This window comes from Daucus carota, chromosome 2, assembly GCF_001625215.2.
Source record: "Daucus carota subsp. sativus chromosome 2, DH1 v3.0, whole genome shotgun sequence".
Classification (NCBI taxonomy): Eukaryota; Viridiplantae; Streptophyta; class Magnoliopsida; order Apiales; family Apiaceae; genus Daucus; species Daucus carota.
The window spans coordinates 24,841,930-24,865,133 of NC_030382.2; the positions used below are offsets into that span (position 1 = coordinate 24,841,930).

A 23,204-nucleotide genomic window follows, 5' to 3' on the forward strand; every position below is an offset into this window, starting at 1 on the left:
TTTGATTTTCCAAGGAATGTTTCTCAAATTCATTTTACTACTTTAGATTTAATTTAGATAAAGCCATTTTCAGCACTTAAATGTTCTAATCCGCCTAGGTTAATATTAAAGAATTGCAAAAAATAATTTAATCTCTGTGGACGAATCTTTAAATTACTATAACGTATTCGTGCGCTTGCGATTTAAAGGTATTATTTCTAGCACATCAAGTTTTTGGGGCCGCTGCTGGGGACTATAATTAATTTTTCGCACCTTTATTTTTAATCTTTCGGATTAGTTTGTTTCTCACTTTTTATTTTTATTTCGAGGAATTTGGAGAAATATTCAGGAATCATGGAGTAAAGTGGACAAATTTTGCTCGGATTTGGAAGCTTGCTTTGGTAACTGTATCTCTCCACCTTTATCTTTCGTCTCTATTTAGAAAATCACAAACAAATTTGAAAATTGAAAATCACAAACAAATTAAAAATTTTAAAATCCAAAAATATTAGTTAGAAATACATGTGTTGCATCATGCATTTAATCACTTAGGAGCACATCATCTAGATTTTAATTTTTTGTTTTTAAATTTTCGTACCTATAATTGTGGTGATCGCTGTGGAGGACCCCAAGGTACGTTAATTTCTTCTTTTCTTTATATTAGAACACGTAGTGTAGAAGCATCCATAATTGTTTACCGCTTTTATTATCTCATTGCGTGGAGCATTATTCAAATAAATCTTAAGGGCATAACGACTCATAAGATAAGGGAAGGGATTTCATCACTCTTTTCTTGGCCCACAACAATTTAATTCTTCATTTGCATTTCCCTAGCCTTTTAATAAAATTGAATTAGACGTTAGCCCCTAGGATTTCGCGCTCAATTGGGAAGGTACCTAAAAGACGAGGTAATCTTTAATTATTCCGACTCTTCGGTGTCTAAGGCTAGCGAAAGCTTACCTGGCCGATTAAGGTTTGGTGTCTAAGCGCGGAGATTGGCCTCTTGGCAATGCCTGCTCCAAACTGGCCAAACCGGTCCGAATAATCATTGATTTATCGAGTTTTTGGTGGTCCTTACAGTTAGGAGCAAGGTCTAGTCATTTTATTAGGAAACCAAAAAATTAGGTTTTTCTTTTCCCTTTTACACCCTTTCTTTTGTGTGTTTTAATTTTTAGCACTTATTTGCTACGTGTTTACTATCTAGTTTATGCGAACTACTTGGGTTAGGAACGAATCGTCTAGATTAGTTAGACCGATAATCGAAATTCCTTCTTCGTCCTCTTCGGACTCCGAACCCCTAGAAGTTCCAGAACCGATAGTTAGCATGGCGTTGTCTCTTAAAGACCGTTGTTACCCGTCCCGTTCCGCTCAACCATCGTGCATCAGCCTTCCTCCCGTTAATGGGAATACTTTCGAGATTAAGGCACATCACATTAATTAGTATGTTGCCTAAGTTTTTAGGGAGTGAAGGTGAGGATCCGTACCTTTTTATTCAAGAATTTGAGGAGGTTTGTGGTTTACAAAAACTCCAACAATTGAGTGAGGACTCCATTAGGCTTAGACTAATCAACTTCGCTTTAAAAGAAAACGCTAAAAAATGGTTGTATAGTCTTCCTATTAATTCTATTTCCACTTGGGAGGGGTTTGTGATAGTGTTTCTTAAAAAGTATTTTCCAAACCATAGGACTACTCGAATTACAAATGAAATAAATCAATTTCATCAAAGGGAAAATGCGTCTTTTTGGAAATTCTTTGATCGTTTTAAAAATCTCCTATCACAATGCCCCCACCATGGAATAGAGAAATGGAGACTTTGCAAAATTGTTTACGAGGCCTTAAATAGTTAAACCACCGCTTTATTAGAGTCTATGTGCCAAGGCAAATTCATGGAGAAAGATGAGGACCAAGGCTGGGTATTTTTCCAGGACTTAACGGAAAAGACGATGTTGTGGGAGTCAACTAGGGAACCCAAAAAGTCGATCGAGTCGTCTAGCTATAGGGGTTTGCACTCGATAGGAAACAATGTGGCAATCGATGCCAAATTAGCTACCCTAACTAGGAAACTCGAAGCTTTAGAAACTAGTAAATCTCCCCCACAAATGTCCATGTTCCCTAATTATAATTTTCAAAATCCCGGAACCCAACCTTCGCACGAGTTTGAGCAAGTAAATGCTATGTTCCAAAATCCTAAGAATGACGCGTTTGCACCAACTTACAACCCCGGGTGGAAGAATCACCCGAATTTCTCGTGGAACCAAGGGAAAAATGTTCAAACTCCACAACCCAATTTTCAAAGGCCCAATCCTAGTCCTTTTCCTAATTATCAAAACCCGAGTCAAGCCCCGTTGAATCCTCCCGGTTTTAATGTTTCGGATAAACGTCTTAATTCTTTGGAAAAGAGTTTGGAAGCCTTAGTGAAATCTCAAACTAATTTGACTCAATCTCAACAAACTTTCATGACAACCCTAACCCAAGATAGGCAACTTTTGCATTCTAATGTGCAAGCCGTTTCTAAGTTAGAGGCCCAATTGAGTCAATTAGCTAGCACGTTGTGTGAGCGAGAGAAGAACAAGTTTCCAAGTCAACCCGAGGTCAATCCTAAGTTTCCTCTCAATCAAAGACCCCACGAGAATGTTAATGCGATTAACTCTCTAAGGTCGGGAAATCAAGTGGATAACAAAGTTGGTGAGCAAGTAAATGAAAATGAGGAGTCGATTCCTAAATTAAACCCTTCTTTGCCTAGCACTATTTATGATAAGCCCGAATGTTCTAGAGTCCGTAAGTCTCTGAGTGAACCTAGTCCTGGGCCCATCTCTCAAAAGCCCAACGAAGAAGTTTACAAGCCAAGGGTTCCTTACCCACAAAGGCTCATTCGCCCTAAACAATCGGCCAAAATGGAACAAATCTTAGAAGTTTTCAAACAAGTCAAGATAAACATTCCTCTTTTAGATGCCATTCAACAAGTTCCTTCTTATTCTAAGTGTCTAAAAGATTTGTGTACCCATAAGAGAACCACCCATGTTCCTAAGAAAGCATTTTTGACCTCGCAAGTAAGCTCGATTCTCTCGAATCAAATTCCCGTGAAATATAAGGACCGCGGTTGTCCTACAATTTCTTGTGTCATAGGCAATACTTTCGTGGATAAGGCTCTACTTGATTTAGGAGCGAGTGTGAATCTTCATCCGTTCTCGGTCTACCAAACCCTTGGATTAGGGGATCTCAAGACCACCAATATGACCCTTCAACTTGCCGATCGTTCTATTAAAATTCCAAAGGGAATTATTGAGGACGTGTTGATCAAAATCGGTGACTTTATCTTTCCCGTTGACTTTATTGTTCTTGACACCCGTCTAAATCCTAAGAACCAAATTCCTATCATTTTAGGACGACCTTTTCTTGCTATATCCAATGCCTTAATCAATTGTAGGAATGGTTCAATGAAACTCACATTTGGAAACATGACCATTGACTTAAACATTTTCAACGTAGGAAAAGAACCCAATGAGCTTTATGGACAACCAATGGGGGTCAATGTGGTCAACAAGTTTGTCACATGGTCTAGTTTTGAGGATAGTGAGATTGAGTCTCTTCTCAACGAGGATTTCAGAGTCAACCAAAAGAACAAAAGGGAATATCATGAGTCGTTGAAAGAGTTGACCAAGGAGGAGTTGTTAGGAGAATTGAACGACATCTGTTCAAAATGAGAAACTCCACCCGAGATTGTTAGCATTAACCCTAGGCCTGATTTTGAGAGTCGTGTTGGTGAACAACCGACATTTGACTCATTGTTCCATCATTCACATAGCGCCTTAGGAAAGGATGACGTCGTTTCTTACATCGTTACTAGTGATTTATCCCATGACCAAAATTTCATTGTCTCTAATTTGCTTGATAATAAAGAAGCATTAAGTTGGTTTATGGAGAACATTAGTGACACTTGTCCTTTAGGGGTGAACGACTGTCATGTGCTAGAGAAAGTCTTCGTGCCCCAAAATTTTCGCACACATTTTGACTCTTTCTCGAAGCTTCCTCCCATCTTTCCTTCCGGAATTGGTTGATTCGGTTCTTTCTTAGAACCTTCCCTAATGAAGTTCAGGTATGGGGAAGGAAATGTGTGCGTGCGTGGGTCGTGTATGTCTTTCAGTAGTTAATGAAAATCCCCTTCATCTCCTATTCAGGTATTTTTCCTCTTTACTCTTACATTTTAATTCTCCCTTTTGCATACATTGAGGGCAATGCATGATTCAGGTATGGGGAGGGCTTTAGTGTAATTCTTAAAAAAATGAAAAACCCTAAAAATGAAAAATTAGAAAATCCAAAAATAGAGATACTTTTAGCTAAGTTGTCTTTCCCTCACTCGAACTTTAGGAGTAGTTGGTGTTTAGCATGTTTCGAAAAGTATATATATATATATGTAGTGTCTTTTAGATAATTTGAACGTAGTTGAGTAAAGTTGTCTTTTTGAAACTTGCATCGACCGATTTGTACTCTAAATTCCAAGATGGCACACACGTTTGCACAAGACCTTTGATGGAGAGATTGTCTAGTGATATTATTCGATATCTGAAAGAGAACCCACATGTTGAAACAATGTCGAATCGAACCTTTGCGAATAGAAAAAAAATAAAAAAAATGAAATAAAATAAACTACTTCAATACCCATTGTTCTTTATAGATAAAATCTTTAGATAAATGGGCAAAAGTAGATTGGCTAGCCTCGTTTTGTGGCCTTTGTTACTCGAGTTATTAAGTCCGTCGGGGGATTTCAAAACCTAGTGCCCTAAGACCGTTTAGTTTGGAAGTCACTGACCTAAAGCTCGCTACATGGGTAACATTGTTTGCCTAAGAAAACAGACAAAATAAAGTCAATGCAAAAAAAAGAAACAAAAGAAAGAAAAAAAAAAGAAAGAAGAAGAATAAGAGTTTGTGATGTTTGGCTAGATATTTGTTTCGATAGAGATTTGGTCAGTTCAAAATTGGTTGAAAAAGAGAAAATGTTCTTAGAAAATTAGGATCCATTAAAGGCCTTAAATTACTTACACTCCTTGGATTTTTAGTAAATTTTTATATCGAATCAAGTAGATTAGAGGCAACTATATCTTGATTATTAGTAAAAGAGTCTTTGAGTCGTATTTTCCTTAAAAACACTTTTTGTTAACACCAATGAAATTAGAGTAGAGTCGAGTAGGATGCTTGCTAGAATGTCTCGAAGATTTTATGGGTATATCTTATGTAAACCCTTAGGAGACAAAACTCCTCTTGTAGAGATCGTCTACGAGTTTAACGGGTTGGTGAACCTAAAATCACCCGTTACGCCTACGAAAAGGAGCCTAGGACTTGCATTTAGTTTTCTTAGTTTATTTTCTTTTCTTTTGATTTTTACTCGAGGACGAGCAAAAGATAGGTATGGGGAAGTTTGATTAGTCCATATTTTTGCATATTTAAGTGCCCATCTTTTGTTTATTTTCATAATATTAATCGCTTATTTATTTTATTTCAGGAAATTGTAGATAAATAAAGAAAGAATAGAAAGTGCAAAAAAGAGGAAGAAAAAGAAAAGAAAAGAAGAAAAAAAACAAAGAGAGTTGGCAAGTAAGGGGGCACATGGAGGGCTATAATCTACCCAACACATAAGGCTCATGGATGGACAAGATTTAGCCACCCTACCCCTAAATCCTAAATCTTTAGCTATAAATTCCCCCATCTCTTTACTTGTAACCACCTTCTTTTTAACCTAGTCTTTTCCTAGCTGGTAGGTAGTATAGTGCTAGATCTTCTTTTGTTCTCTCAATTTCATACCATATTTGTAAACACTTTTTATTTTAGTGCAAATCTTCTTTTAGCTTGATCTTGTATTGTCTCTATTTTGTTGCTCCTTGTGGCATATTCTTCTTAGTACCACCATATGCCTAAGGGCTTTTGGGAATGGGAGAAGCCTTCTAGTTTAGTGTAGATTTTATGATTGCCTAAATTAGTCGTTAAAGCTCTTTTAAATCCTAGCACAAAATTAATTTGTGTTAGGGTTTTAAATGTTAAAGCCCAAAATTTTCAGTTTTAATTTTATTACTTAAGTTGCAAAGTAGCGATTAATATGTGTTAAAATTCTTTTAACGAATCTCTTTGCTTTGCTATTGGTTTACTACTAGTTTTAGTAACAAAACCCACCTGCTCTGTTTTTCTTCCAAGACAAAACCCCTCGCCCCTGTTTTTCAATTAAAACACCATCATTCCCCTCTTCCCTTTTTCTTACTGCATTACGTTTCTTCTTTTTGATTCCACCCATTTTCTGTGTTTGAGTTCTGTCACCGAGTTGCCGAGTCGACTCGCCGTGTAGCTGGGTTTCGTGATTTGCTAGGTTTAGAATCTAAGTTCTGTCCGAGTCATGCAATGAATCTTGTACTGAGTTTTGTGTCTACTTTGTTTTCGATTTGTTGAGTCCGATTTTGTAGTCATGTAGCTGAGTTCGAGTATCGCTCCGAGTCACCAAACCGAGTGTAGTTGGTTCAAGGGCCGAGTTACCGAGTATTTGATTTCTGTGTTTCTTTATTTCGAGTCTGTTCTGTAGTTCTGTTGCTTTGTTATGTTCCTCGCTAAGATTCGTCCTTGGTTTTGCTGAGTTTCTGAATGTTTCTAAGTTAGCACCGAGTCACGAGTTGCCCTCTGTTTTGTTCTTCGTTTTGATTAAGTCGAGTCTACACCGAGTCCAAGTCAAGCGTTTGTCGTTGCTATTTGTTCGATGCCTTTTACTGGTTTTTGATCTGAATCACTTCGTTTGTGTTGGTTTCTTTGAAGTCTGGTCTGAGTTCTGCGTTAGTTAATTTATTTGTCCGAGTTATCGAGTTCTGCTGAGTTTTCGCTGTTAGTCTATCGAGTTTGGCCGTGTAAATTGGAGCTTAGAAGTAGCTTTGCTGCTGAGTTGTTTTCTTTCCGAGTCCGTTGCAATCGAGTCAATGAACTGATTTATCGAGTAGCTGGGTTTTTGCTACTCTGTTTCGTGTTTTGCCGAGTCATTAATCTGGGCTTGCTGTGTTTGAGTCGTGTTTTGTTCTAGTTTCTGCGTTTTCATTTGGACCAGGCACTGATTTTTGGTTGAGTATGGAGTTCTGTATTTACTGCTTTGAATTGTTTTCCAGCCGATTTATTTGCTAGCTTAAGTATTGTTTTAGTTTTCTTCTGGTCGCAATCTTTGCTCATTTTGTTTTTAATCGAATTAAGCTGCATTATTTACTAAATTTATAAATGAAATTTGGAATTTACTTTGATTTTCCAAGGAATGTTTCTCAAATTCAGTTTACTACTTTAGATTTAAGTTAGATAAAGCCATTTTCAGCACTTAAATGTTCTAATCCACCTAGGTTAATATTAAAGAATTGCGAAAAATAATTTAATCTCTGTGAAAGAATCTTTAAATTACTATAACGTGATCGTGCGCTTGCGATTTAAAGGTATTATTTCTAACACATCACAAGAGTAAACAGAAGATGCATGAATATGATGCTTTCATTCTTACAGATTCTTATCATGAGGATACGGAGGTAATGATATTTTTGATGCAGCATATTATCAAGCTAAGGAGGAAGGTCACTTTGATGAAGAGTTCTTATTTCCTAGTGATGAGCCTGCTAATCCTGTGCACTTGGAAAAAGTTCTTAAAATGAAAGAGGATCTCAAGGCTAGGAGACTGAAACTCTGGGAACTTCAGAAGATGGTGGATTAAAAGAGAGCTACTGAGTAGGAGATAAAGCTGGAAAAGCAGAAGCTTTGGGAAGCTGCTTTGAAAGATAGGAGGCTGGAATTGAAAGAAAGATTGGTGCTAATTGGGACACTGCAAGAAAAATCTTTGCCCAGATTCAACAAGGTCCTTTCGAAGACATAAATCTGAATGGATGATATCAAGAGTCAGAACTTCAATGATGATGATTACATGCATGCCTTGACTAAAGAGCTTGATTTCATTATAGTTGTTGTTGACAATGTGCTTCAAAACAGGCACATTCTGGTTTATACTTACAGGACAGGAATGGATCACATAGAGTTTCAGTAGAGTACTTCAAGTCTTTATATGTATTTAAACTCAGGGTGTTTCTCAGCAAAGTAAGGAGGATCTCGAACTCAATGAACTTCCAAGAGACATAATTCGTGAGGTAGCTGTACACAATAGTCCTCAAGTTGTCAAAAGTCCATACATAGTGAGATTCATTAAATGCAGGTATATTAGTACTCTTCGCTTGGATGAGAATTTACTTTCAAACTATTATGTCAATTATCTAATGGAAGTGACTACTTTTCTAAGGACCAAGGGCTTAAGAACTAAAGATAAGATTGAGGCTGCTGATGAGATCAAGGCCTACTTCACCAGAAAGAATATCATATCTTATTTCCGAAAAATGCAGAAAGTCAGTGTTTCTCAACCAGAAGATTTCTATGAAGACCCTGTGGAAGAAGAGATACAATTTAACTTGGCTCGTGCTGAACAGAGAAGGAAGCTGGGTGAACCAGTCTTACCAGAAGAGCCTATTAGAGATGAACTGCCTACTCCAGTTCATAGGAGTCAAGAAGTAGAAGAAGGAGAAGTGGTTCACTCTAATAGTTAGACAAGATAGGAATATGTCTATATATGTTCAGCCTATTTGTATTGATGAGATGACAACTCAGATAAGAAAGAAAGGTATATATAGCAAGTACTGTTAACCGGAATCCGCATGAAAAACGTCAAGTGAATTATTAGAATTATGTGTTAAAAGAATTCCAGGTTGATTGTTGTATATACTAAAAGAAATTCATTAATAAGTTCAGACCTCAGTGTACAAATAATCTTTGGTAACATCTCTAGGAGGTCAGAAGATATAAAATTTCGAGAATTTATTTATTCAGAAGATTCCATGTAATACTATTTATGAAAATGTACTTGAAGACGAAGACTCGATAAACAAGCACCAACTTAATTGTTTGATTGACAAAGGATATTTGATTTGGCTAGACATAGATGAATCAGACAATACATTTGTGTGTCAGCTACTTATATTGTCAAAATATTTATTTTGGTTGTTGAATTTATTTAATAAATTTATTTACAATTGAATTAGTTTAATTATTGAATTTATGCAATTAAATAAATAAGTGAATGATTATTTATTAATTATTTTAGAAGAAAAAAAAAACAATTGCCTTACTGGACAACTCTGATAAGACAATTTTCCAAATTGTCTTATCGAGCCCTGTAGTCATTTGCCTTGCTCGGCAAGATATTTTGTCTTGCCGGGTTTTAATAGATTGTCCAACCGCATTCTCAAGAATTGTCATGCCGAGACTTTTATGATTGTCTTATCATGTTCATTTGTCTGTGGCAGACATTTCAAAAAGGACAATGAAGTGACAGCTAATTATCTTACCGTTGTCTGATAATTGTCTTGCCTAGTGGGCTGTAATCTAAAGATTGTCCTACAAAAGTACAATTGTCTTTCCCACGTTTATAATTGTCTTACAAGTGTATTTTGGCCAATTTAATTGTATTTTTTGGCAAACTAAAATTGTCTAAAGATTGTCTTTCATGTACAACCACTTTTCCTATAAATATGGGATTGTGTTCTTCATTTCAAATATATTTTAGAACATATAGTGAACATTAAAACTGAACTGTAATAATTTTGTAACGCCTGTCAAGTTTAACCAATCATTTAGCTGGAACCTTGTTTCACTAATTAAAATAAATCTAATTTCCACGTTCAATTCATCAAATCAGATTTATTCCGCGCGGAAATCTAACGATTGTATTTAACCGGCCCCTTTCTACAATTGTTTCCGGACCAACATTTACTATATTATATAAACCATTTACGTCAACTTGGGAGATATTTTAGGTCAATTAGGAAAATATTTTAATTCTCTAATTAACATTACTCGATGAATAATAGTATCAAAAAGGTTGAAATACTGTGTACCTCTTATGCCGCTCCTAATAGCCGAAATCAAACTATCCACGTATCTATGAACGTGATTAGTACTATTTGCAGCGCCAGCTTGGTAAGATTCAGTGAGCAATTTGACGCAATCCCAGTACTTTCCTTGTCGCTAGCTTCATAAATTAAAGGCATGAGACCAATAAAACTGCCAGCTCGGTGTCGATAGGCTGGATTTTCTTCTAATATGAGTGCAACCACGTCCACGTAATTTCCTTCCACAGCCAGTTCTAAGATGGTGCGTCGGTGCTTGTCAATTTTGTTAAATAACTTTGCAAAACTTTCATGTACTGCGGCATCGTCCTTTGGAACATTGGCACGTTTGGCGGCATTTATCATCACTCTAATCACATCTTTATCTTCTTCCTTGGCTGCAGAAGTGGAAATATTAGGACAAAGTCTCTCCCCTTCGACAAGTTTATAATTTCATAAATTCAGTATGAGAATACTTAAGAAAACGAGTCTAGTGTAGCAGTGGAGGATATGTGCAGAATGAAACTCTGGTCCCTGCCCTCGCATTTCAGTTCTGATTTCAGTTTTTAAACAAACCAGCTTATGAGCAACACAACCAGGCACTCTATTAATTGACTTTGAACACAGTGCAGTAACTTAATTATTGAGGGTACAGACTCCTACTACTTACATAAAAATCTGAAAACTGTGTCGGTATAAATGCTTAATTGAATCTTATTATCTTCAACACATTTGTTTATGTCTTTATACTTTCGGTTTCTGATATCCCTAGTAAGCCATAACATTTCATAACTTTCTAGAAATAACAAACTTTAGTAATATAAAAATTTCCGTCACCCAGTACGTTTGTCTATTCCTCCAAATTTGTAAATTTTTAATGATTTTCACCCATTTACCCATTTTTCTTACTCTTTGGTGTTGGTTTATCGTAGAGTATGTTATAAGAACAGAGGAAGCCCTAAAAGCAGGAAATGAGCTGTCAGTTAGAAAGAAAATGAAGTTAGCATCACTGAGAAGAACAAACGAGTAAATAGCTTTTACAATAAAGAAAAAGCCTCACATTAAATTTTTATGCTAAATACCTTTGTGGAGATTGTTAATAGCAGCATGCAAAGCAGTACTACCACCAGGCCCGTCAAAATTTAACGGAGATGTGCAAGTTGTACAGATCAGCTTCACTATATCGTGGTACCCATTTTCCGCAGCCATGTATATTGGAGTTTTACCATCTTTGTTTGGAATATGTTTATCAGCTGGGTCGGCCTCTACTAATAACTTGGCAATTATCGTATGACCTCTCCTAGCTGCTACACATAAGGCAGTCTCCGAATCATTATCAGCATGCCTAAGAAAAGCATGAAAAGAAGATACATGATTTTGAGTAATATTATTAGACAAAGAAGAAGGCAATTGTCTAGCTGCATCGATGAGGGCCTCAACTACTTCAGTGTATCCAAAATATGCAGGCCACGCGAGTACAGTCTCTTTTTGCGACCCCAGAAAGCTCAAAAGATTTTTGCTTGCAAAATGCCTTAAAATGAATCGCACACGTTCTGTATTTCCATTTATGGATTCAATATGAAGGATTGTTTCTCCTCTCTGGTTCAGCCTATCAGCTTCCATCGCCAATTTAGATATGGCATCAGCATCGCCAGAAATGGCAGCATCATACAAAGCATCCAGATCCATAAAACTTAAGAAATTTCTACCAGGGCTCATATAATGAGTTCGGACTCAATTAATACAAGAAACTGTATGCAGGCAGCACGTGCTAGATATTCAACGTTATTAGAAGGATTGGACGTACTCTTTAATGGCGCAGCTGCATGGGCCAGGTACGTACTGTACAAGTAGTCCCTATAAATTGACCCATCTGACAATTTATAGATAGATCGCTAAATTTTACTCCTCTCATTATTGTTTTACCGCCCGGTTTTCATTTTTAATTCAAAGAAGATAGACATCGGTTCCTATCGGTTCCTATACTAACTGATGTCAAAAAGGTAATAGACATCGGTTAATTTTTAGACGATGTTAATAATCGCTTTTATAGCGTGGACAATGTCGACCGATGTCTATACCCTGATGTCTATTCTACTTTTTCTAGTAGTGTTATACTATTTGTAACGTTTTAAGAGTCTGCATTTAAACACTGAATTATGTCATAATTTTTTAGTTTAAACATGGATAATTTATCAAGTAGGGTCGCGCTCAAAATAGAACCCGTCTTTAAAATAGAACCAGAAAACCACTAAGATTCTGCTGCGGAACCCTAAATTTTAAATAGAATTTTAACATCTAAATCTAAATACATGTTTTTTGCATGTTATTTCATCGATGTGTGTGTTCAAAAATACTATCTTGTCAGTTTTATTGCTAAAATACTATACATTTTGCACATTTCCTATCTTGTAAGTTTTATTGCAAAAATACTGTATTTTTAAATACAAACAACGTTAGTAATTGCATAATTACATTCTCTCAACTGTCTCCACTAACAAGTCACAGCATCTTCGTCTCCACTCAGTCCAGGGATTGCTACTCTCGCTTTCTCTCTCGTGCAGCTGTTAGGCCTGACAATTTGACACGTAACACGCTAACACGAAACGAAACGACACGAAAAAAATGGATATGGGTTTTGATTTTCGATACACGAAACACGAAAGTACACGAACACGAAATTACACGATAGATTTCGTGTCGGATATGGGTTTTCATTTGGGGTACACGAAATACACGAAAGTACACGAAATATTTGTAGATTATATTTATTATATATATGTAATGATATATTAAATATATAATTGAGTATAAAGTATATATTTATATGTATGTGTGGATATATATTGTAGATACATTAACAAATTTATAAAGAATTGTATACAAGTATAATATATATCATTCACATTTAATAAACTTATAAAGGAAAATATATATTAAATCCATTTTTTGATTAAAAAATATATTAATATTTATATATATAATATACACGAAAAGTACACGAAATATACACGAAACGATTCGTAACGGATACGGGTTTCAAATTAGGTACGAAATTAATAACGGGCGGATACGGGTTTCACCTTCGAGTACACGAAACACGAAAATACACGAAACGAAAGTATACGAAACGAAACGATTGCCACCCCTAGCAGCTGTTCTCGCTTCAATCTCGCTCTTCTCGTCTTCAAAAGTGTAATTAGCTAAGCTTTCAACTGCTTATTCTTCAATTTCGTACGAATGGGAGATTCACAAAGTTTCTTAGTTTATGATGTTGATAAAGGTGATATACGTACATACAACGTTTGAAGCTAATTGATTAGCTCAATATTATAGTTTTTTACAGTTTGAGCCATGATTAATTGAAGTCAGTTGCATATAAGTTGTTTCTACATATGTTGTGGTTGGATGTTTTAATTTGCATGTGTAATTGTTGACAATGGTGCATACGACATTTTAGGCTAATTGATTAGCTCTATTTTATGGTGTATTTACAGTTTGAGCTATGATTAACTGAAGTCAGTTGCATGTAATTTGTTTTTGCATATATTGTGGTTGGATGTTTTGTTTTGCATGTGTAATTTTTAAGTTATGTGTTTGTTTTTGTTCAGTTTTGTTTGTATTTGTTGTGATTAATTGTTAATTGAAGTAATTACTGTGATTATTAGTAGTATTTTACATTTTGTTTGCTGTTAATTAGATAACTACTCCTTCCGTCCCGCCAGGAAGTTTACGTACACTATTTGCATGTATTTTGAGACTCTCGTAAAATATAGTTCTATAACGTATTTTTGATTATATTTTTTTTTGAATAAAAGTTTAAACTTCACCTTTTATTCAGGATTTTAAAAAATATATATATATATAATGTAAGTATATTTTGTAGGATCCTTAAAATGTGTGCCAAAAAGTAATGTAAAGAACCTGGTGGGACGGAGGGAGTATGTGTTAATATTTTGTTGTACATTAGCTATGGTTCATTCAAGGTTCTCCTCTGCATCTGCTGGGCAATCAGCAGCTTCAGCTTCTTCTTCAAGAAGCAAATAAAAAAATGAAAGCGAAGAAGTCGAAGGTAGCACAGATGTCTAAAAAAGTCAAGTTGACGTATCATGATGATAGAGGTATATTGTTATAAATTAAGTTTAGATTTGTCAAAAAAAAATTGCATTTTCTGTGTTTGTTTGTAGTTGTATGATATTTAAATACTTTTGTTTATGTTTTACAGTTTAGCATTGTTTGTTTGTATGCATGATTTATTTTATTCTGTATTTCCATATGGGGTATGTGTTATAAAGTTTCTCTTGAGAAGCATAAGGGTGCAAAAATCAGTACTATTAACATATTTGAACCCATTACTGAGTTGCGTGCATTGCTTTATGAAGAACAACTTGCTACATTTAGCAAATCTTGCTTTGCCCATTTTATGAAGATGCCAAACTTTAAGATTCAGCATCAACTCATTCATAATCTGCTACTTCGTCAGTTGAAACAACCAAATAATCATGAAATTTAAATTGGAGTTGGTGGCAAGAAGTTGAAGTTTGGTATTTAGGAATTTGCAACTATTACTGGACTTCGGTGTGTTGGCAATCCTGATAAAATGCGTTGCGAAGGCTACCAACAACTTTGTTAGTACCTATTATGAAGGCTTCAAGACCATTTCCAAAAGTGATGTGAAGAAGAGTTTTTTCTCTAGGGAATGGAAATCTGATGAAGATGCTGTGAAGATGGGAAAATTGTATTTTCTCCATCACTTCCTTCTTACATCCAGCACTGATACACATGTTCCGAAAAGAGAGCTTGACCTGTTGGATGGTGATCAATTTGATGAGTTCCCTTGGGGTGAAGATGTGTTTAAAGTTACTGTTGAGTCATTAAAAAGTAGTGTCAAAACAACCTCTAAAGATAATTATTACAGGCTTACTGGGTTCAAGTCTGGTTTTATGAGTGCTGCCCATATCTTATTGGGAAATATTGTGATCAAAATGGAAGCTTGATCCCCCGTATTCTCAATTGGACTACTAATTATTCTGGAAGGTTTGAAGAGTTTTACACAACTCTTTCGTTGGATTCGGAAGAGGTATACATTTGTATTTAATATTGTTTTCCTTGTTTGTACTGAGTTTTTGTATGTTTCGTTCAATATTAGTTTATTTGTTTAGTAGTTGCAACTAAAAGATTTTACAGCAACTGCGAAGGAGATTAGTGATTTAAATTTAGGTGATTTAAATATTACCGGGAATGTCTCGTTTTGCTTATTTCTTAGCCACATTTCATTATTTTTATTTTCCGGATATTTAGTCATAAAAAATGACATGTGTTCACCACATACAATTACAGAAGACTATGTAAATAATAATATAATGATATATAATATGACAATTAAGAAGAAAATTAAGAGATGATTTAGTTAAAATATGGCCTAACCGCTGCTGTATTTTGTAGAACACATAAATGGTCAAATGCAAATCATTGTCACTTGGAGTTATAACTGATGCACAAGATAATAGCCCACAAACGACATCCGTTCTATTCCTATCATTTTTTGATAACTCAATAGTCGCTTCCTCATGGTTCACCAAACACTCACCGGCTTCTTCTACAATATAGGCCTAAGCAATGCAACCTTCTGCATGAGCCCGATTCCTTATATACCCTTTAAATGCCTAATCTTTTTTGTAGGGAGAAACTGCCCAGACTGAGACCACTGATTGTGGTCTCTTTCTAAAGCATTATATGAAAGAAATCTATCTCGACAGGGAACTTAAGTTTGCAACACAGGTATAAATAGTACCATTTTCAATTTTGTGTTAATATTCTTGTGTTTTGTGCTGAATTTCTGTCACCATTTATCATTTTACACCCGCACTAACAATTTTCCTCATTTTAGTGGGCGCGGAGGACCAACATTGTTTGTGATACCGATGACCTCAATGAAATCAAGTGTATGTGTAGCGAAGTATTTCATGAGGCAACATGCTAATTAAGCCGCCTACATGAGTGGTTTACTGTAGGATGCACACACACACACACACACACTTATTGCGCTGTTTTTGTTGCATGGATTTAGACTTGTCTCTCTTTTTTTAATATGTGCATCCAAAAATATATTAACATTGTCTAGTTAGAATGGTTCGTAAGTTTTTGTCAAATATAAAGAGTTTTTGTTTGATGGAATTGTTGGTTGAAAGGTGAATATAATTAGTTGGTGGTTATTGCTAGGGGAGAGCATGGGTCGGTTCGGCTCAGTTTCGGGATAAAACCGGAACCAGAACCATATATCCCCGGTTTTTAAAATCAAAAACCGCAACCGCCATCATAAATAACTATCAGACTCTTTAAGAAAACAAGTCCAGAATGCCAAAAATGCTACCTTGAAACATTCGAATAGCTTTTTAAATTTTTAAATATGATATATATTATATATTTATTAGTATATTATATTTATTATTTATTATTTTAATAATCGGTTTGGTGGAAGGTATAACCGGAACCGAACCATTTAAATCGGATCGGTTTTTAGTTTTTCGGTTCGGTTATTTTCAGATCGGTTTTCTCCGGTTTTTCCTGGTTTCGGTTTTAAATCGGTTTTTTGCTCAGCCCTAGTTATTGCATGGTTGGTATTTGGTTTGTACTTGCTTTGTTGAAATGTTGGTAATGAAAAATTTTGTTTCCCGATTTTTGATAATGTTAATTATATTGTCTAACCTAGTTTATTTGAATCATGTAAAACCATTGTGATATACTTTTACCTAATGAGACATGTAAAAGGCCGTTGTTACAAGTTACATAATACAACAGTCATTTTATGTGATATTTTTAGCTAATGAGACATGTAGATGGCAATTGTTATAATCAGTGTTGTAAAAAGCGCAAATCGGTCCTAAGCGGTGAGGTGACCTTCTAGCGCTTAAGTGGATAAGCGGACGCTTAAGCGGAATTTTAAGCGGGTGATTAAGCGGATTAATAATATATATTTAAAATTTTATATATAATAATATTATATATATAATTAAAATTATAAAATAATTAAGTAATAATAATTTAAACATAAAATGTTTTTGATAAAAAAGATATTTTTAATATTTTATTATAATTTTCATAATATTTATAAAAAAATATTTGTATTTAAATATAAAAAATTAGCAAGTCAAAATCATTCTGACCGCTTAATCCGCTTAACAGGCCGCTTAATGTTAAAAAATGCTTAATCTCCCGCTTAATGTAAAATCGAAGCGTTTTACCCTCCGATTCCGCTTAAGCGCCCGCTTAGACGGCCGCTTAATGCGCTTTTTAGAACACTGGTTATAATCAACGTTATACAATAGCCACTGTATTAAAAAATATTATCTCACTGAACTTAAACAATAACTCCTTGTTATTAAATCATTGTCCAAACAAACGACTAACAAGAGTAATGAAATAAAAATAATTGTCCAAAAATTTAAAAGACAACAAAGTGGATGAAGAAAATAGTTGTCCCAAGACCAAACAACAAAATTTTAATAATAAAATTGTTGTCTAAGACATATACAAATAAGTAAATAGCATTAATAAATCATTGCCTAAATCAATATTGTTTGAGCATTTGGGACAAAAACAGTTGTAGAAGAGATTTCACACAATTGTTGCAATATATAGTCTATTGTTATAAGGAACCTTACACAAGTATACCTCTCCTTTATGACCGTTGTACAAGGTAGTAAAATACAAGCTTGTATAACGCAATATTTTTGTCTGATACTCTTACCAACAAGTAAATATAACCACAAACTGTTGTGGATATTCCTACTAACAACACAAATCCAAAATATGACCGTTGTAAAATGTTTATAACAACACTTTGTTAGATATTAACGAATCTGTTGTTGTTTCTGGGTGTAACACGACACACTGTTAAATATAAACCTTTTGTTTCTTGATCGCACACAACAGTACCTACCGTTGTTTCAGGTGCGTATCAAACGACACCTCAATTTACCACGGTTTTCTTGTGCATTAGACAACGGGAAAAAATTGTTGTCTGATGTTGTTTTTGTTGTAGTGTGGAGAAAAATCTCATCTTAAAAATTTTTAATAAAATTTTGTTTTGTTATTTTTTTGATATTGTTTATCTATAATAATTGAAATAAATTAAATTTGGTTGTATGTATGTATATTGGTCAAATAATGAAATTTTACTTTAAATATATTCATCAATTAGAAAGGGTGTTTTCTTTTTCAAAGAGAGTACAAGGTATTTTAGAATAATTTTCCAACGAGACCGAGAGGATATATATAATTTCTAATTTTCGTCTACTTTATGCATTTCACTAGGGATGTTCACGAACAGAGCCGAGTTGAGTTTTGACCGAGCCGAGTCAAGCTTTAAATTTTTTGCTATCAAACCGAGCCGAGCCGAGCTTTCTTATCGAACAAAAAAGTGTGTTCGAGCTCGAGCTCGTTAACTAACGAGCCGAACAAGAGCTTGTTCACGAACAAATACGAGCCGAGCCGAGTCGAGCCGAGAGAGCTCATTTTCTTAACGAACACATTTATGTGTTCGAGCTCGAGCTCGAGTTGTTAACGAACCGAGCCGAACCGAGTTTTTATCGAGCAGAGCTCGAGCTTGTTCACGAACAGCTCGGTTCGCGAACAGCTCTACTGGTTTCACTTCATGGCACTAAAGAGTCAACCGCATGTTGTTAACCATGCATGTTTTTTCCATTATCTTTTTAACATGCATTTTGATATTCGTATAAATTGTGATTTTATAATATTTTTTAAAATTCATTTTTCCTAAATAAAAGTTTGACATTTAAAAGTCTAATAATTTTTTTATGAAATCATATTTTATAACAGTTTCAAAATGCATGCAAACATTGAAGTAAACCACAAGTCTGGACCGGAAATAACTATTATGCAGTCCACGCTACAATCAATATACTTATATAAAGATGAAGCGATGGGCGTGTAGGTGGCGCCTCTCAGATAGCTCCCTTCTATTTTTTTAATTTTCTAGGAATTTTTAGATGAAAATTATCAGAAATAAAAACTACTTCTTTTTTTGGTTTCACATTAATTGATACGGTATATATCTTGGCATAAATTAATCTGATTCTGTTTCAGATTATTTCTGGAATATGGTAGCTTGCATGTTTTTTAATCTAATTATGTTTCAGATTATTTAATTATGGAAAAGAGTAGTACACAAGTCTCTCTACACCTATAAATACCCCTGTAGGTTGTAGGGTTTTGGATCATATAAACACAACCTGCTCTCTCTCAATACCACAACCCTACTCGCTGGTGGTGCCGTTCTTATGCAACTAAACCACATACGGTGAGGGGGCGAATACGCTTTATAAACAATTTTTTTTTTGCCTATATATCTTCTCCATCTAATACAGTAATGAGTTACAGTATGATAGATGTTTTGAATGACGATACAGATGATTGATTGACAAGAGTAAGAGTTTGTCGGATGTGGGAGTAGACTGCTATCTCGTGAATTTAAATTGATTTTTTTGCGGACAACCAATCCAAAGAAATTGGAGAAAGGAGTCACTAATATACACATGCATGGATTGGAATTCATACGTCCCGGCATGATTAATGTTCGTATAACTAGAATATAATGTTTATCTCTATTAAAACTGGGGATGGTTTAGGAGTTGCATCTCAATATCCTTTTGACTTTTACACAGTTATGTTAGGAATCAATAATTTTTGATGATAACATAAACATTTTGTAACATGTCTTACTTAGAATCTTTATCAAATTTCAGTTGTAATTGTTATATTTCTTGTCCTTGGGAATTATCAACGGATGGGTAGAATAGGATGGCTAATTGTAAATATCCAATGCCATGTAATTTTATCTAAGTGAAGGATATTCAACTGATGAGATGTAACTATTCAACTGATGAAGACTGGATGATGTTTCAACTGATGAAAATCAAGCATTCAACTGAAGACAAAGTGTTCAACTGATGATGCTGAGGAATTCAACTGATGAGACTGGAACAACATTCAACTGATGGAGTTTGTAATTCATTCAACTGATGAGCCTGGCATTCAACTGATAAAGTCAAGAGCAGTTGAAAGCAACCAGAACTTTCAACTGATGAAGCAAAGATCAGTTGAAAGTGACTAGAGCTTAAGTCTGAAAAATCACATGGATCGAATTACACTAAAATAGACATGGAAGCCTAATTAGGAAAATAAAGAAGAAGCAGAAACATACTTATCTCATGCAGTGCAATCTGGATCAAATCAAGATGATGGTCAAAGATGAAGACATCTCAGAAAGCATGCATAAGACAAAGTTGTGCAGCATTGTTTTTAGATTAGAGTGCATTTTGTAATCTAGCTAAAAGCTTTGTAAAACTTGGAGTATATAACCAAGTTAGAAGCATCAGTTGAACTTGTTCAAATTACTTGAGTGAAAAATCTGAGAGTTAGAACTTGTTTGAGTGATGAACCAGCAGCTGTGCGAATTGTAATCAATCCACAGATTCTTCTATATAAAATCTCACGGGTGGATCATTCAATCCACCCGTATTTTTAAATACTTGGTGTTTTCTGTTTTACTGTGATTAAGTGCATTGTTTCTTGAATCTTTTAATTTGTAAAAGATTGTATTCAACCCCCCCCCCTTCTACAATCTTTCTTATAGCTGGTGTAAAATAACAAGTTATGTTGTTATTGTCTATTTTATTGGTCAATCGATGTATCCATCAATTAGTCCTTAAAGAGCTATATGCTTTTTACATGTAGGGCATGTTGTATATGTATAGGAAGTAGTGTTTGGAAAATAATGACAATGTTAGTGAAAAATATGATTACTTTTAGAAAAAAAAAACTAAAATTAAGATTCGTCATACATTAAATCGTTATTATATGTAGAAATTTCTGTTCATTTTTCCACTCATGAATTATAGTCCAATTTTGTAATTTTATATATTAATATTGGTATTAGATCGAGATGTTTATAATATAAAATTTATTTTATTCTACAAATATTAATTTTGAATAATTAATATAATTTTTATAGACTGCCACGCATTTATTTTATCTTATAAATACTAATTTTAAATCATTAATATAATTTTTTATGGGCCGCCGCAACGCTCGGCTTCTCAACTAATTTTAAATAATTTAAAAACCCTCTCTCCTTACCTAATCACAAGAAGTTTGATATAAACCAAAGAGGAAAATTATATTTGAATATTAACTCTTATAAATAGTCTAGTTTCACAAAATCAAAACACAAACTGATTTTTGTTAAAAACGAGTACGATGATCGATAGGTATTTATATTTTGATTATATATAAAAAATTAGAAGCATATAAATAAGATATTTATTCCACCCAAAATATGACCGTTACTCGAGTACTGTCAAGGGAGTGGCATACAACTTGAAGCCAACTCCTCATTAACACTTTTACAAGTTGAATGCAGCTGTCATGACCAACTTTAATTCGGCTCCTGCAAAGCTTTACTGTATTATTTATACACACTCACTACTTGAAGACTATCCCCTCCTCAGCTTCTTCAAACTGTAGCTGAAATAACATAATCTTGTATATATCTCTAGTGTAGACAGAGGTAGTTTCTTACTTTAGTCTGTTTCGAAATTCTGATTCCGTCGCTGAGTATAGTAAGTAGCTCTGCATATTTTGGTATGGAAGGAGAAAAGGTGATAGAAAGCTTGGACTGTCTTTGGTTCTTCTCCAATGTCATGCATGCACCAAAGACTCACCCCATTGAAGTGCCCTCCTCTAAAGAAGAACCAAAAGTGGAAAATGTTGAGAAGGTGAAAGTAGAAACAGAGCCTATCATGATTCTTGAAGCCAAGAGAGATGCTTCTTCATTTGAGATGATTAGTAAGAATGGAGGGTTGAGATCAAGAGATGAGAAAGAGAGTAGTGGAGAAAGGAAGGTGAGAAAAGCAACAAAGAAGAGGAACAAGAAGGATGTGAAAGTGAATGTGGGAGATTATGAGAAGGAGTTAGGGTTTGATTTCAGGTTTGATTTGAGTGAGCTTTTGATGATGATTGAAGGGTATGAGAGGTTTAATAAGAAGAAATGTGGTGAGGTGATGCCACCATTGAGTGATGGAATGGCCATGAAGCAGCATCTCAAATCTTGGGCTTATGCAGTTGCTTGCAATGTTAGATGAATCTCTTTATATTTTTGTTGTTATTTATCTTTAGGATTGTAATGATTCATTCATTTGAGATGTATTGATTAGATTAGTTATTCTTTTGTGGTCTAATTTCTTATATATGTAAACTTTTTGTATAATGGCTAACTAATATGTGTAGAGTTCCAGGGTGTAGAATCGATAAATGTACTGTAACCTTTCTGTTGTTATGTTATGAAATGGAATGTAGAAGATTTGTTTCAGTTTGTTGACCTTTAAGGCTACGAGCCTATTTTTGCTTAACATTTTTCTAAATATATTTATGCATCTTTTCTAAATTTTGTAAGTACTCCGGGATCGTTTGGATGACTTTAAACTAAGTGCCGGTTAAAGAAAGAAGTGAAATACAAGTTAGAATCAAGTTAAGATTTTTAACCGATTAAAATGTTTAAGAAAGAAGTAGAAACCATAAAACAAAACATAGGGCCGTCTTTTGGTGTAAGTTAACAAAATGTTTGGTAAATAAGTAGAAATTTTAATAGAAGGGTTTGTCTAGTGTGTGCCCATGGGCACATGTTAAACGCGGAATTTGATATGTTTGAGGGGTTTTGATTGGTGTGGTTGTTGAATTTGCAGGGGGGTCCACCATTATTAAGAAATGAGAGCCAATAAAAATCTCTCAAGCTTGTAAAATTCCGCGCTTAGCATGTGCCCATGGGCACACACTAGAAAAACCGTTAATAGAATAACTAGCATTCTCAACTTATTAAAAGTGATGCTACATGCACAAAATTGGGTACAGAATTTTACACAAAATGATGTGGCAACTGAGATGGAAAGTTTTAATTGGTACTATTAATGCATATACAGAGGGCCCATTTCAATCAAAAGTTGACACATACTCATTATGTGAATGTTTTTTACCCAATTATGTGCTCTAGCATTTTCCTATTGGGTTAATTTTAAAACTACTTAACTTAACTATTGGGCTTTCAAATATACAGCCCATCTTAGAACAAATTACAAGCGTACGGTTCACAGTTTATTCTTTTTAAAAATACGGTCGTTCACAACGACCTCTGATCTCTCAAACATGTCTTTTCTGTTTGACAGCGCTTCCCTCTCTCCGCTCGCTAATTCTCCTCTCTCTCTCTCTTGCAGCTTC

The 23,204-nt window shown here is 34.7% G+C and overlaps 1 protein-coding gene across 2 annotated transcripts in view; it reads right to left on the bottom strand.

Moving 5' to 3' along the window:
- Positions 1-11,671, bottom strand: part of LOC108208776 (protein ACCELERATED CELL DEATH 6) — a 29,480-nt gene extending 17,809 nt beyond the window's left edge. For both annotated transcript variants that reach the window (XM_017379302.2, XM_017379303.2), the window contains exons 1-2: positions 10,994-11,671; positions 9,921-10,309 (exon numbers count right to left, since the gene is read on the bottom strand). Coding sequence is in view for 1 of the 2 variants with exons in the window: in XM_017379303.2 (XP_017234792.1) it covers positions 9,948-10,309; positions 10,994-11,630 (999 nt within the window). In the remaining variant the exon portion in view is untranslated. The remainder of the gene's footprint in view (positions 1-9,920; positions 10,310-10,993) is intronic.
- Positions 11,672-23,204: the final 11,533 nt, after the last annotated feature.